Raw genomic sequence first — 12,492 nt, 5'->3', positions numbered from 1 at the left:
TGCATTCACCAGCTGCTCTCTGGCGAAGGTGTGGGCTGTCTCCAAGCGGTCCTGGAGTCTCCGGGCATACTCCGGCCCCGGGGAACATGAGGGCAGGGGTGCGGATCTCTCTCCCCAGCATGAGGAGGGCAGGCGTGCAGGAGGTGGAGTCTTGAACAGCAGAGCGGCATGCCATGAGGACCATAGGCAGGTGCTTGTCCCAGTCACGCTGGTGTTTGGAAGAGACGATGGCCAYCTGCTGTCCAAGCGTTTTGTTGAAGCGCTCCACAAGGCCATCACTTTGAGGATGGAGAGGAGTAGTGCGGGTCTTGTGCATACCCAGCCTCTCACACATGGTGGCGAACACACGGGACTCAAAGTTTCTGCCTTGGTCGCTGTGGATGGACTCCGCGGCTCCAAACCTGCTGAACATCCCCGCTGTCAGGGCGTCGACGATGGTCTCTGCCTCCTGGTCAGGCAGAGCATAGGCCTCGGGCCATTTTGTGAAATAGTCCATGGCTGTGAGCACCCAGCGGTTTCCGCTGTCTGTGGTGGGGAACGGCCCAACTACATCCACTCCCACCCTCTCCATGGGAGCCCCCACTGGGAACTGTTGGAGCTGAGCATGAGAGCGGCCTGGGGGGCCCTTTCTCGCTGTGCAGTTGTCACAGCGGCGGCAAAAGTCCTCCACATCCCTCTTGTGCTGCCTCCAGTAAAAGCCCTGACGGAGGCGGCGCAGTGTTTTTGTGACTCCAAAGTGTCCAGTCCCCACCCCCCCATGAGTACTCTGGAGCACAGCCTCCCGCAGTGCTTTTGGGACCACCACCTGCCACCTCTCCTCTCCCGTAGCTGACTCCTTCCATGCCCGCTGTAACACGCCATCAGCCAGCCGCAGTCGCTCAAACTTTGACCACAACCCTTTGGTCACGAGTGAGAGCGATGTCACCTCTTCCCACGGTGGCCTCACCTGCGCCTCTACCCACTGTAGCACTGGCTGTAGGTCTGTGTCCCGTCCCTGCTGCTGCCCCCATTCAGCCACGTCGACAGTCTGCAGCTCACAGCAGACAGGCCCGCTCGCCCGACACACTGTGGCACAGACCTCCTCCTCTGCACACAGCTCTCTCCCGTCCCTCTCTCCTTTCACAGTGGTGGCAGCCGTCTGCAGTACAGGGCCGACGGGACATGGCGTCGGCGTTGGAGTGGCGTGCCCCTGCCCTGTGCACCACTGTGAAGTCATACGGCTGAAGCTCCTCCAACCAGCGTCCCACCTGCCCCTCTGAAAGACATGAGCCACTGGAGAGCAGAGTGGTCAGTCCTTACAGTAAAGGGCAGGCCACCCAGGTAGTACTTGAAGTGTTTGACGGAAGCCACAACAYCCAAGAGCTCCCGCCGGGTGACACAGTAGCGGCGCTCATGTTTGTCAAATGTTTTGCTGAAGTACGCCACCACTCTCTCCCCCCCTGGCCCCACCTGGGCCAGCACCCCACCCATGCCCACATTGCTCGCGTCTGTGTCCAGGATAAAGGGCAAGGTGAGGTCAGGGGGGGCGAGCACGGGGGCCTCGATCAGTGCACGTTTGAGGGTMTTGAACGCCTCCTCACACTCCACTGTCCAAGTGAAAGCCTTGTCCTTCGGCAGCAGGCGGTTCAGGGGAGCAGCGACGCTTGAGAAGCTCCGTACAAACCTTCTGTAGTACGAGGCCAGGCCCAGAAAGCTCTTCAACTGACGCTGGTCGGTGAGGGTGGGCCAGTCTCTGACAGCCCCTACCTTGTCCTCCATGGTGCTGATCCCCTCCTACCCCACTCGGTGGCCCAAGAAGGACACCTCTCTCCTCATGAAGTGGCACTTCTCGGGGTGGAGCTTCAGACCTGCGGCAGCCACCCTCTCCAGCACACGCCGTAGCGCCCCCAGGGCTGACTGGAAGGAGCTGCCATGGGCCAGGATGTCATCGAGGTATACCAGACACTGCTGTCGGGGGATGCCATCCAGCACCCTGTCCATCAAACGCTCAAAAGTAGCTGGAGCGTTGCACAGGCCAAAGCACAGGACCTTGAACTGCCAGTGTCCTCTGTTAGTGGAGAACGCAGTTTTGGCTCTGGCCTCTGGGGAGAGGGGCACCTGCCAGTYGCCACTGCGGAGGTCTAGTGAGGAGAACCAGGAGGACCCCCTAACCAGGTCCAGCGACTCATCGATACGTGGTATGGGGTATGAGTCCTTCCTYGTTACCTCATTCAGCCGCCTGTAGTCCGCACAGAACCTCAGCTTGCCCCCCTTCTTCGGAACCATGARGACTGGCGCCGCCCAGGGGCTGTCTGAGGGCTCAATGAAGTCTGCCCGCTGCATCTCCAACACAGCCTTGTCTGCCGCCTCCTGGCGTGCCAGCGGGATATGGCAGGGACGCATCTTGATGGGTCGAGCATCACCTGTGTCGATCTCATGCTGCACCAGATGAGTCTGACCCACCTCTTCCTCACTCAGCGCAAAGCTGTCTCTGAATTCAAACAGCAACTGCCACAACCGTTCCTGCTGCTCGGGGTCAAGACCAACACAGTTCCTCCCCCATATCTCCCTCACTGCAGACAGTGTCCTCTCCTCTCCCATCTGGGGTAGCTGGGCTGGGGGGGGGCGCCGCTCGGGCTCACAGAGGGCTGTGTCGTGGAGGTAGCTGGGGGAATGTAACACACCGCCGTAGGTGTCGGGGGCTGGGGAAAAGTCACACACAGATGTGGGGGAGGGGGGGCAGCCATGATCTCTGCTGCTTTAACTGTTGGAGTAAAGGGTTTGTTTGGTTGAGTGAATGTGACATTAGGGGGGGCCATGGTGACTTCCGGCCCTCCCTAGAAGCTCAGTGTGCCCCTATTTAGGTCTAACTGGCAGCCTGTGCTCCTAAGAAAGTCCAACCCCAGGATACAAGGGTCCTGCACAGCCGCCACCCACACAGGATGACGCACAGTCCTGCCCCCTACTGTCAGAGTCATTATTCCCTTCCCTTTCATGGGTGCCAGCTCACCTGTGACTGTGCGGAGCTGCACAGTTGTAGGCTCACACTAAGTCCAACCTGGCACAATATCTGGCCTCACCAGGGTTACTGTGGACCCAGTGTCCACCAGGGCGGTGCAGGGCACCCCCTCCACAGTGACATGACAAAAGTCCCCAACACAGGTCCGGCCCACCACAACAACAGGCTCCATCCGCTTGCCCTCGTCTGCTTCTGGGGGAAGTGGAGCCTTGCTTCCCTGTCTGTGCCGGTGGGCTCCTCCTGAAGAAGATGGTGGTTGGGATAGAAAACCAGGGGTCCGCACTACCCGGTCTATGCGGACCCCGAGCCGTTTCCCTGAGCTCTGGGGGACATGGGGCAATACCGGCGCAGATGGCCTGGCTGGCCACAACCCCAGCAGACCCTGGGACCAGGGCGTGTGTTTCGTGCCGCCTGTAGCGACACAGCACGAATGAGTTCTGTCATTTCAGCCACCCATGCAGGCTTTTCCGGCTCCGGGCTGCTCTGCCCCCCAGCTCGCACAGAGGGTCTGTCTCCCTGCACCCCCACCAAAGCCCCAGCCCACACCAGCTCCCTCTCCAAGGCTATCTGCAATGACTCAGGATGAGCCAGCTGGGTCTGTATGCGCAGCTCCGTAGGAGAGAGCGCCTGTATGAACTGGTCCCGTGCTAGCTCGCTCTGCCGGAGGGGGGCATGTGAGCATATGCCCGCCGAGAGAGGCTCTCAATGTCATTAGCTAGTACCCGTAGAGGCTCTCCAGGCTGCCTGCGTCTATTACTCAGTTCGGAGTGCAGTAGCCCGGGCTGTACACACTGTCCATAGCGCCTCCTCAGTGCTCCCACTAAAGCACCATAATCACGTCTGTCCTCGGGGCTAATCAATATCAAACAGGCCWGAGCATCATCCGTGAGGCATAAAGCCAACTGCAGTGCTCTATCTTCATTCGACCACCCCCTAAAATGAGCTACCAGTTCAAACTGAGCATGAAAAGCTTCCCAATCTGCCTTACCGGAATACTTCGGGGTCTTAACAGATATGGACGCAGCCGGGAACTGGGCGCCGCCATGTTTGTTTACATCGTGAGCCCCAGATTCCTCGTCCCGCCACGTCGACGTCACCCCTTCGGTCCGCGCGAAGCACAGTCGACGAAGCACTCATGCCCGCTTCAGCGGCCATCACTCGAACGTCCTCCCTCAAGCGGCCTCTGGGCTCCGACGCCCTGGCGATCTCCTCAGCCAGGTCCTCCGACGTCCATGCACACGCACCTCCTTGGCCATAATCGTCCCCTACCTCCACCTTCACTTTCGGATTCCCTCGAAGCATTTTCAACCCCGTTCTCACCTATGGTAGCTAGCCACAGAAGTCAGCTAGCTAGCTGGCTAACTTTTATCATTTTTTTTTTTTTTTTACTTCTAACACCAATGTAATGACCTGACTAGATCAAAAGGAACAATTGTCCAGACAGACGATTGAGTTTACGAATTGACGGTTTATTAACCCAACTTTACACAGGCTACTGTTTGGCCGTAGCCCACGCCAAATAAATGAAAGATAACCACAAGCCAACCGTGACCTTCTCTTGTGAAGGTCAGACATAAGAGAGAGAACAAAGGCTAAACCTGGTCTAACTTCCAATGCTCCCTCCCCCTGCCCAACGCCACTCCGCCAACCGCCAGGATGCCCGATCAGAACATTCCAGGCATCCGCTGATTGGCAGATAGCAGGTTGATTGGCATGTCGGACCCCGCGAACACTGGGTACTGGTAAGTACAACACAACCACCTACCAGCCTAACACATAACACACAGCTGTCTGTGCGGGTCGCTACAATATTATATGTTATATAGTAACTGTTGTATTATTTCTGTAGCTACATTGCCCAGTGAACAAGCACCAAACCAGCGTGCGTGAGTGCAGAGTTGGGTGGTGAGACGTGCATTGCATGAAGTGCAATTTTGTGCTGTATCAGAATAAATCTCCATGACAGGTGCTAAAAGCTGGAGTTCGTAACGATGACTGATTGTACACAACGCAAGAAGAGTACTGTTACACAGGCACGATAGCCACTACAATGAAGGACATATTATAATGACTATGCCTATGCATTGCGTGCAGAACTTAATGAAGTGACAATGAGTAACGAGGAATATCGTCAGTGAAATAGGTCCATCATGAATTATACGTGTGAGACACTACCAGCAGCATATGTGTGCCCTTGTCCCTGCAAAGGATAGCTGTATTTGGAAATAARTCTTGCACTCCCTGCGGAAGAAAGAATATGACCAAAGACAACATGTTGTTTAGCAAACAGCCATTATCAAATATTAATTGTAATGTTAATATTGTCTGCCTTGACAGCAGAGGGCACACTGATAATTGCATTTACTTCAGGCATTGAGTGTGCGGGAAGCACATGTATTCTTCATCAGTTTTAATAAAGTTCTGAGTAATAATCCATTGTGATTATTTCTCCAGCTAAACATTACATTCATGATTGTGAATGAGAATCCCGGATGGAAAGAAATCTCATATGGTTGAGTGTTCCCCATGAATAGCCCCGAGGGACTATACGTTTTTTTTTTAAAGAGCAATTTACGATAAATCCGACCAGATCTGATGTCTGAAATATATGATATTATATATCAATGTGGAATGATGGCTAACCACAAATCATAGAAATGTAATTTATCAACCTCCTGGGGGATAACATGGAGCAAAACATTGCGGCAGATGCTAAATGCTACCACAAACTCTGCGATGTAAAGGACACGCTGTAGCCTGGGTTCAGAGGTTTGGTCACCGCAACAGCGAGAGGGGCGGTGAAGGTGGCCGCGGCACGGCAAAGGGAGTGGAGGAAGGACCAGACTGGTTGGGCAAACCCATAGCCTAGCGTCTTGAAAAATGGGCCTGTAAAAACGGCCAGCTCATCTCATTTCCAAGACCCCAACTTTATTTGGGTTTTCCTATTGGAATAAGGTCACGCCAATCATCATAAGTTTAATAGCCAACCAGCAGCATTTTATCCCGGGACTTAGCGTAATACCCGACCTGGCAGTTTGTTAGAATTTGTCTGTGCTGCTAGCCTATTTTCGGTTGTAGATCGCTCATGCTTATTATGTTTTATAATGTGTAGATATTTCTACATTAGTCTATTATTCTTTGTGCTTCTAGCATGTGTTTGGGTCCACATAGCCTGTTTAGTTGTTGACATACAAATAGGCATCTTTTTTCCCATACTGTGCTATAACCTAAGTTTCTTTACAGAACCACAATTAGTATCAGAGAGAGTGGTGTTGTACGTGTGTGAGGATCTTCATTAAAGCCTTGAACTGGAACTACTGCTTCCTCTTGTTCTGAAAGGACACCCTGTCGTTGTTACTAACGGCCTAAAATCCAGCACCTAATTTTTTTATCCCTTTTTATTGGTCCTTAGAATTCATAAACAACCCATATTTTTTAGGGCCCACTTACATAATGGCTGTTCATTCTCTAACTTATTCTCGGGGAAATCCTAGTCATGAGGAATCGCCTGGGAGTGGGTGTAGATCGGTAGCTGGAAATCCAGGCTGTATCACACCCGTCTGTGATTGGGAGTCCCATAGGGTGGCGCACAATTGGCCCAGCGTTGTCGGGGTTAACTCCTATAGATTTGAATTCAACACTGTTTCAGATAACATTTGGTCCCGGTCTACATAGTGTTAAAGATACCCTACAGGTAGTGTCAAATTTTCAGAGTTAATTTGACTCCAAATTTTGTTAAAATTACACTGAATTTAGTTGAATTTACACTGCAATGTCTGCATAATTTTACACTCCGATTTAATTCCAACACTAGTGCTCATTGACTCCTCATAGTGTTGAAAATACTCATCATGGGTTAAAATAAGTCAAAACTGTTATTTTTACACCCCTTTTTTTATGTGTAGTTAAATAAAGGTTAAATCAACAACAACACAAAACCTTTCCCCAGGGGAGCTTTTGGCATCTGACATAATTTAAACAACACGAAAAGCAGACACCGTCGTTCAACAACTGTTGKTGAAAAACAGCAAGTGAGAGAACARGGGTAAATTGAAGTATAAATACATCCCAAGATTTACACCCATTGGTTTAGAGAGATGAAGGTGATAATTGAGCCCATAGGTTGAACAGCAAGCATGAGGAATGTGCATTATTGTGCGATGCTTATAGCCTATAAGGTAAATGGGTGAATGAAGTTCCGCACGTGGCTAATAGGAAAGAAGAGAAGAAGCAAGACACTATGCTGATGATGATACGTTTGTATTCATTCCCACTATGCCCGTATAATAGGAAACAAAGTGAATTGTGTTTTGCTTACTTGATGAAGTTAAAGAAAATAATGTAGCCGAATACTGACAATAGGGTCACGTGATGCTTAAAACATGACACACAAATGTAGTTTACTGAAGTTCAATCAGGAAGTCTGGTCTGAATGCTCATTTATTTCCTTTATCATTTCATCATAATGTACCTAAGAAGCCTGTTCGGGTACAGCATAATGTGCCTACGAAGCCTGTTCAGTTACAGCATAATGTGCCTAAGAAGCCTGTTCAGGTACAGCATAATGTGCCTAAGAAGCCTGTTCAGTTACAGCATAATGTGCCTAAGAAGCCTGTTCAGTTACAGCATAATGTGCCTAGGAAGCCTGCTTGGTTAATATGATAAAACACTGAGTTTACAAAACATTAGAAAACTGCTCTTTCCATGACATAGACTGACCATGTGAATACAGGTGAAAGCTATGATCCTTATTGATGTTACCTGCTAAATCCACGTCAATCAGTGTAGATGAAAGGGAGGATACGGGTTTAAATAATTATTTTAAAGCCTTGAGACAATTGAAACATGGGTCTCAGAGGGTGAATGGGCAAGACTAATATTTAAGTGCTTTTGAACGGGGTATGGTAGTAGGTGCCAGGCACACTGGTTTGAGTGTGTCAAGAACTGCAACGCTGCTGGTTTTTCACGCTCTACAGTTTCCTGTGTGTATTATGGAATGGTCGCAAAGGACCCAATGGACATCCAGCCAACTTGACAGCTGTGGGAAGCATTGGAGTCGACATGAGCCAGCATCCCGTGGAACGTTTTCGACACACTTGTAGTCCATGCCCCGACGAATTTGAGGCTTTTCTGAGGGCAAAAGGTGGTGAACTCATTAGGAAGGTGTTCTTTAATTGTTTTGTAACACTCAGTGTACAATAAACCAACATCATTAGAACTGATTTGCTATATGTTATGATTATGTTATTGAAATGTTAAATTCAACACTTTATTTAACTAGGCCAAGTCAGTTAAGAACAAATTCTTATTTACAATGACGGCCTACACGGCCAAACCCGGATGACGCAGTGCCAATTGTGCGTCGCCCTAGTGGACTCAAATCACGGCGGTTGTGATACAGCCTGGAATCGAACCAGGTTGTCTGTAGTGATGCCTCAAACACTGAGTGCAGTGCCTTAGTACCATAATTTTCCATTAACTCAGGTAATCTTAAATTCACGAATGTGAAATATAATAACACTTTTGGAGACTGTAGTTTAGAAAATTGTATTTCTGGCCGCGGCCGGATTCGAACTAGTGACCTTCGGTCCACTCTCCCTTCCTCAAATAACAAGAAAAAAGATTAGTAATTTTTTTTTGTTTATCATAATAATAAATGAAATAAAACGTATTTACTGTAAAAAGTAATTATGTTCTGCTAACTACATCTTTCTGTCGAATCCCACTGCTTAGAACCATTCGAGACACCCAGCTCAAGAATGCCAGTGTTTAATACTTAAAATAATAACATCACCACCCATATAGTTATCTTTTAAAGTTCGAAATACTTCACTGTTTTGTGTTTCATTAACTTTTTGCACTAAATTGCAATTATGTATTGTGAACTATAAAAGATTTGACATGAATATTTTTGAGTGAAACATAAACATTTAGTGTCCCTTCTACTTAATTTATTTACCTCCATTACTCATTTTTGTCAGTGTAAGTAGTTTTCAATGGCCATGTCTAAATGTTTAACTTTGTTTTACGTATTTGACGATTTGTCATTTGAATCCACCTTAGCCTCTGTCATTAAGAGTGGTGCTAATGACTTTGTTGTTGGTGGGAATGGCTTGTCTCATTATTGAACATCAATTTGCTTGACGGTTTTGATATCCGTTCATCYTGTTCAATTACACCTCATAGCACAGCAAACTGCTTAATACTATTTTAGAAATATACTTTTCTTTCTTCGAACATGCATACAACATTGTGTAAAAGTATCATAAAGTCTAAACATTTTGAATTACCCGCAYTACTCTAAAAACAGAGCCACGTGGCACTATTAAGTATTCATAACTAGAAAAAACATAATCATTTGATATCATCACAACACAGATAAATCCAGTATTTTTAACTCCGATATCAATGTAAAGATGTAAAACAATACAATCAAGCAAGAACAACTTATTTAATAAATGTTAGATTGTCTGTAAAATATTAAATAATCATAACTTGTAAAAACTCTTTCATTTAGATCAGCAGAACAAAGACAAATAAAGTTCGATTTACTCTATAACCTAATATTTGTTTTGMTAACAGTACTCAAAAACATTAAGTGTTAAGGACATCTGAGTGAGTACCACTTACAGACGTGCTCAAATTTGTTGGTACCCTTACAGCTCATTGAAATAATGCTTCATTCCTCCTGAAAAGTGCTGAAATTAAAAGCTATTTTATRATGTATAGCTCATGACTTGGAGAGAAGCTTGATGTTACATACCTCTACAACCATATGGGACACTGACTGAAGTTCACTTTGTCAGTAAACAATTTGCATGGCCAAATGAAGGCAGACCTGGCCTGATCAGAATGTTTAAAACATGCTACTAAGAGATGACATGAGAGACCTGCTGCCAGTATCACCATGACAAATGTGTAGATMAGGGGATGGCTGTTTGTTTTTATTGTGCTCAAGGAATCATGTTCCTTTTAATATTTATTCTATTTTGCTTTTCCCGAAAAGTGTTGTGAATGGTTTGTAACGTGAAATTGCAAATAAGTTTTCAGTTTAGAATATCAACTTGAAATGTAGCAGATGAACAAATCATGTAAATACAGGACTTACTTGTAATATTATAGGACTTAATTGCAGAGCCACTGTACTTATATGGTATGAATTTAACTTAAAAGTGTGTGTGTTTATGCCTGGATGCTGTTTTAGTGTTTGCCTCAACCATCACTTCCACTGTGTTGCGACCAACTTTTTAAACTATAGGATGTGTGTGTTGCTACAGAAAATGTGTGCACCAGCTGAGAACACATTGCACATTGTCTTTGTATTCTTACCAGTCATACAATATATTTAATGTATTAGTATTTCTAGGTAAGACATTCATGAAAAATAAAATTATACATTATAATCTTTTTGTAAAAAACAATAAATAATGCATATTGACTCTTGATCTTTATAAACYAACCACTATTTTGTTCCTATTCAGTTTGATGTTTAACGTCCCCTTTCACACAGGTTCATCTCTCTCTTTCTCTCGTCCCCTCTCTCACACATACATTGTATCAAATGCAGAAATTAGAATACTGTCACATTTGAAAACATTAAATAAATATATTACAATTCATATAGCATGGCCTGTGCATGATTCATTATAAATAATTATACATGATAAATAGAATATACGCTACACATTTAATTAATAGTGTAATATAATATTGTGTCAAAWATATGTGAATCTACAGACAAAGCAATGGGCTGTACTCGTTAAACTCAAGAAACACAAGCTTAGCTTAGCTATATGATCATTTTTCATTTRCAATCTAAGAATAAAGGAATCTAAAATGCTTTATTAAATCAACTGCCACTAATTCTCCAAATTCAACAGTTGATTTTCATTTTACTTGAAGGAGACACCGCAGGAACTGCTCTCAAATTCACACTTCACCCCGCTAATGCTGTCCACGCTTGGCTGACTGTTAACTCTCTGGTGAGTGTGAGAAAAGGGGAAAGTCTCAGACCGGGACATCCTCCCTCTGCCCTGTGAGGAATCGGAGGAAGAGTTAATTACCAGTCTCATGAACTCAGGGGCGGTGAATCGCCGAAGTAATCTGGTTCCCAACCCGGTGAACCCCGGTGGACGGACAGGAATCTTCTCCGGCTCCATCTCTTCTCTGTAGAAGAGGAGTTTGTTGAGTCGTCCGTTCGGAGGGAGGCTGCCGCACTTCTGACTCCCTCTCCAGCTTGATTGAGCGAAGTCATTATTTTCATCTTTTGGCGCCCTGGTGGAATCCTCGGGCTCTCTCGGAGATTGACTTTTGCCGTTTAAAAGTGCTTTTTGCGCAGTGACAGTTTTGTCAGCATCGTTTGTCATCTCACAGTTGCTCTCTTGACATTCAGTCTTGACTATCAGGGCTCTTTCGTCCTGCAGCGAGGCTCTCTTTAATTTCCTGGCTGATAGGCTCATGTCACGCACATCCCCATGATAGGACTGCTTTCTGCTGCTCAGCAGGTCCAGGTTAAATGACTTTGCTTTGCCCCAGACTGAAATACTATCTGGCACCTCCTGTTTCATTCGTCCYTTTCTGCTGACATCTTTCTGGCTTGGCTCTGGGCAATGGCTCATTGTTTTAACCCCCCTCATGTGCCTTAGCTTACAGTTCTGTGACTGTATCTGTTTGGCTGGGAATATGTCATCCTGTTCTTCTTCTGACTGGCCCCTCTCTAGGCAATTGCCGTTTCTCTCAAGGGACTTACTCTGGCATTTGATGCGCGCCCACAGCTCGTTGCTGTCCCCGACCCTCAGCTGTCTCTGGAACACCTTAGGTAGCTGGTCTTCATCCGTGCTGTGGAATGGTTTAGAGAACCTCTCCAGAACCTGCCTGGGGAGCTTGTTTGGTTGCCTCCGCTCGGTCCCTGCCTCTTTCCCGATCCCGACCTCCCCTYGTTGGTCATCTGACACCACCCCCCTCCTCCCAGAGTTTAGGGCCTGGACACACTGGTCGTGCCCAAAGAAGTTGGCCACCTGGATGGCAGAGTGGCCAGCGTGGTTGGTACGGTCCAGCCTCATGCCCATTCTTTTGAAAGACCTGACCAGGAACTCCAGCACGTGGCTGTGGCCGGTGTAGGCTGCGTAGATCAGTGCGCTGTTCCCCCAGGTGTCAGACACATCAGGGTTGGCGTTGAACTGCACRAGAAGTTTGACCACGTCCAGGTGGCCCAGCTCACAGGCCAGGCTCAAGGAGGTACGCCCGTGCTCATCCTGGCAATTCACGTCGGCCCCTTTTTCCAGCAGCAGGCGGGTAAACTTGGCCCGGCCCCCGGGGTCCTGCAGGCAAACAGCGAACATCAAAGGGGTACGGCCATTTTCCGTCTTGGAGTTGATTATGCGGTTGTCCAGCGCATCCAGGACGAAGCGCGCCAGGTGCACTTTGCCATCGTGCATGGCATCCAGGAAGGTCTTTGTGCCAGAGCCCTGGCGCAGATCCTTAGGTCTCATCAT

At 47.6% G+C, this 12,492-nt stretch overlaps 1 protein-coding gene across 1 annotated transcript; it reads right to left on the bottom strand.

The window, feature by feature from the left end:
- Positions 1-10,718: 10,718 nt before the first annotated feature.
- On the bottom strand, positions 10,719-12,492 carry LOC139027634 (uncharacterized). The gene has a single exon (XM_070443292.1). The coding sequence runs from the start codon at positions 12,490-12,492 to the stop codon at positions 10,891-10,893; it is 1,602 nt and encodes a 533-aa protein (XP_070299393.1). The 3' UTR covers positions 10,719-10,890.

The sequence above is a fragment of the Salvelinus sp. IW2-2015 genome, linkage group LG4q.2 (genome assembly GCF_002910315.2).
Source record: "Salvelinus sp. IW2-2015 linkage group LG4q.2, ASM291031v2, whole genome shotgun sequence".
In the NCBI taxonomy this organism is placed as follows: domain Eukaryota; kingdom Metazoa; phylum Chordata; class Actinopteri; order Salmoniformes; family Salmonidae; genus Salvelinus; species Salvelinus sp. IW2-2015.
This window is presented reverse-complemented; position numbering and strand designations above follow the sequence as displayed.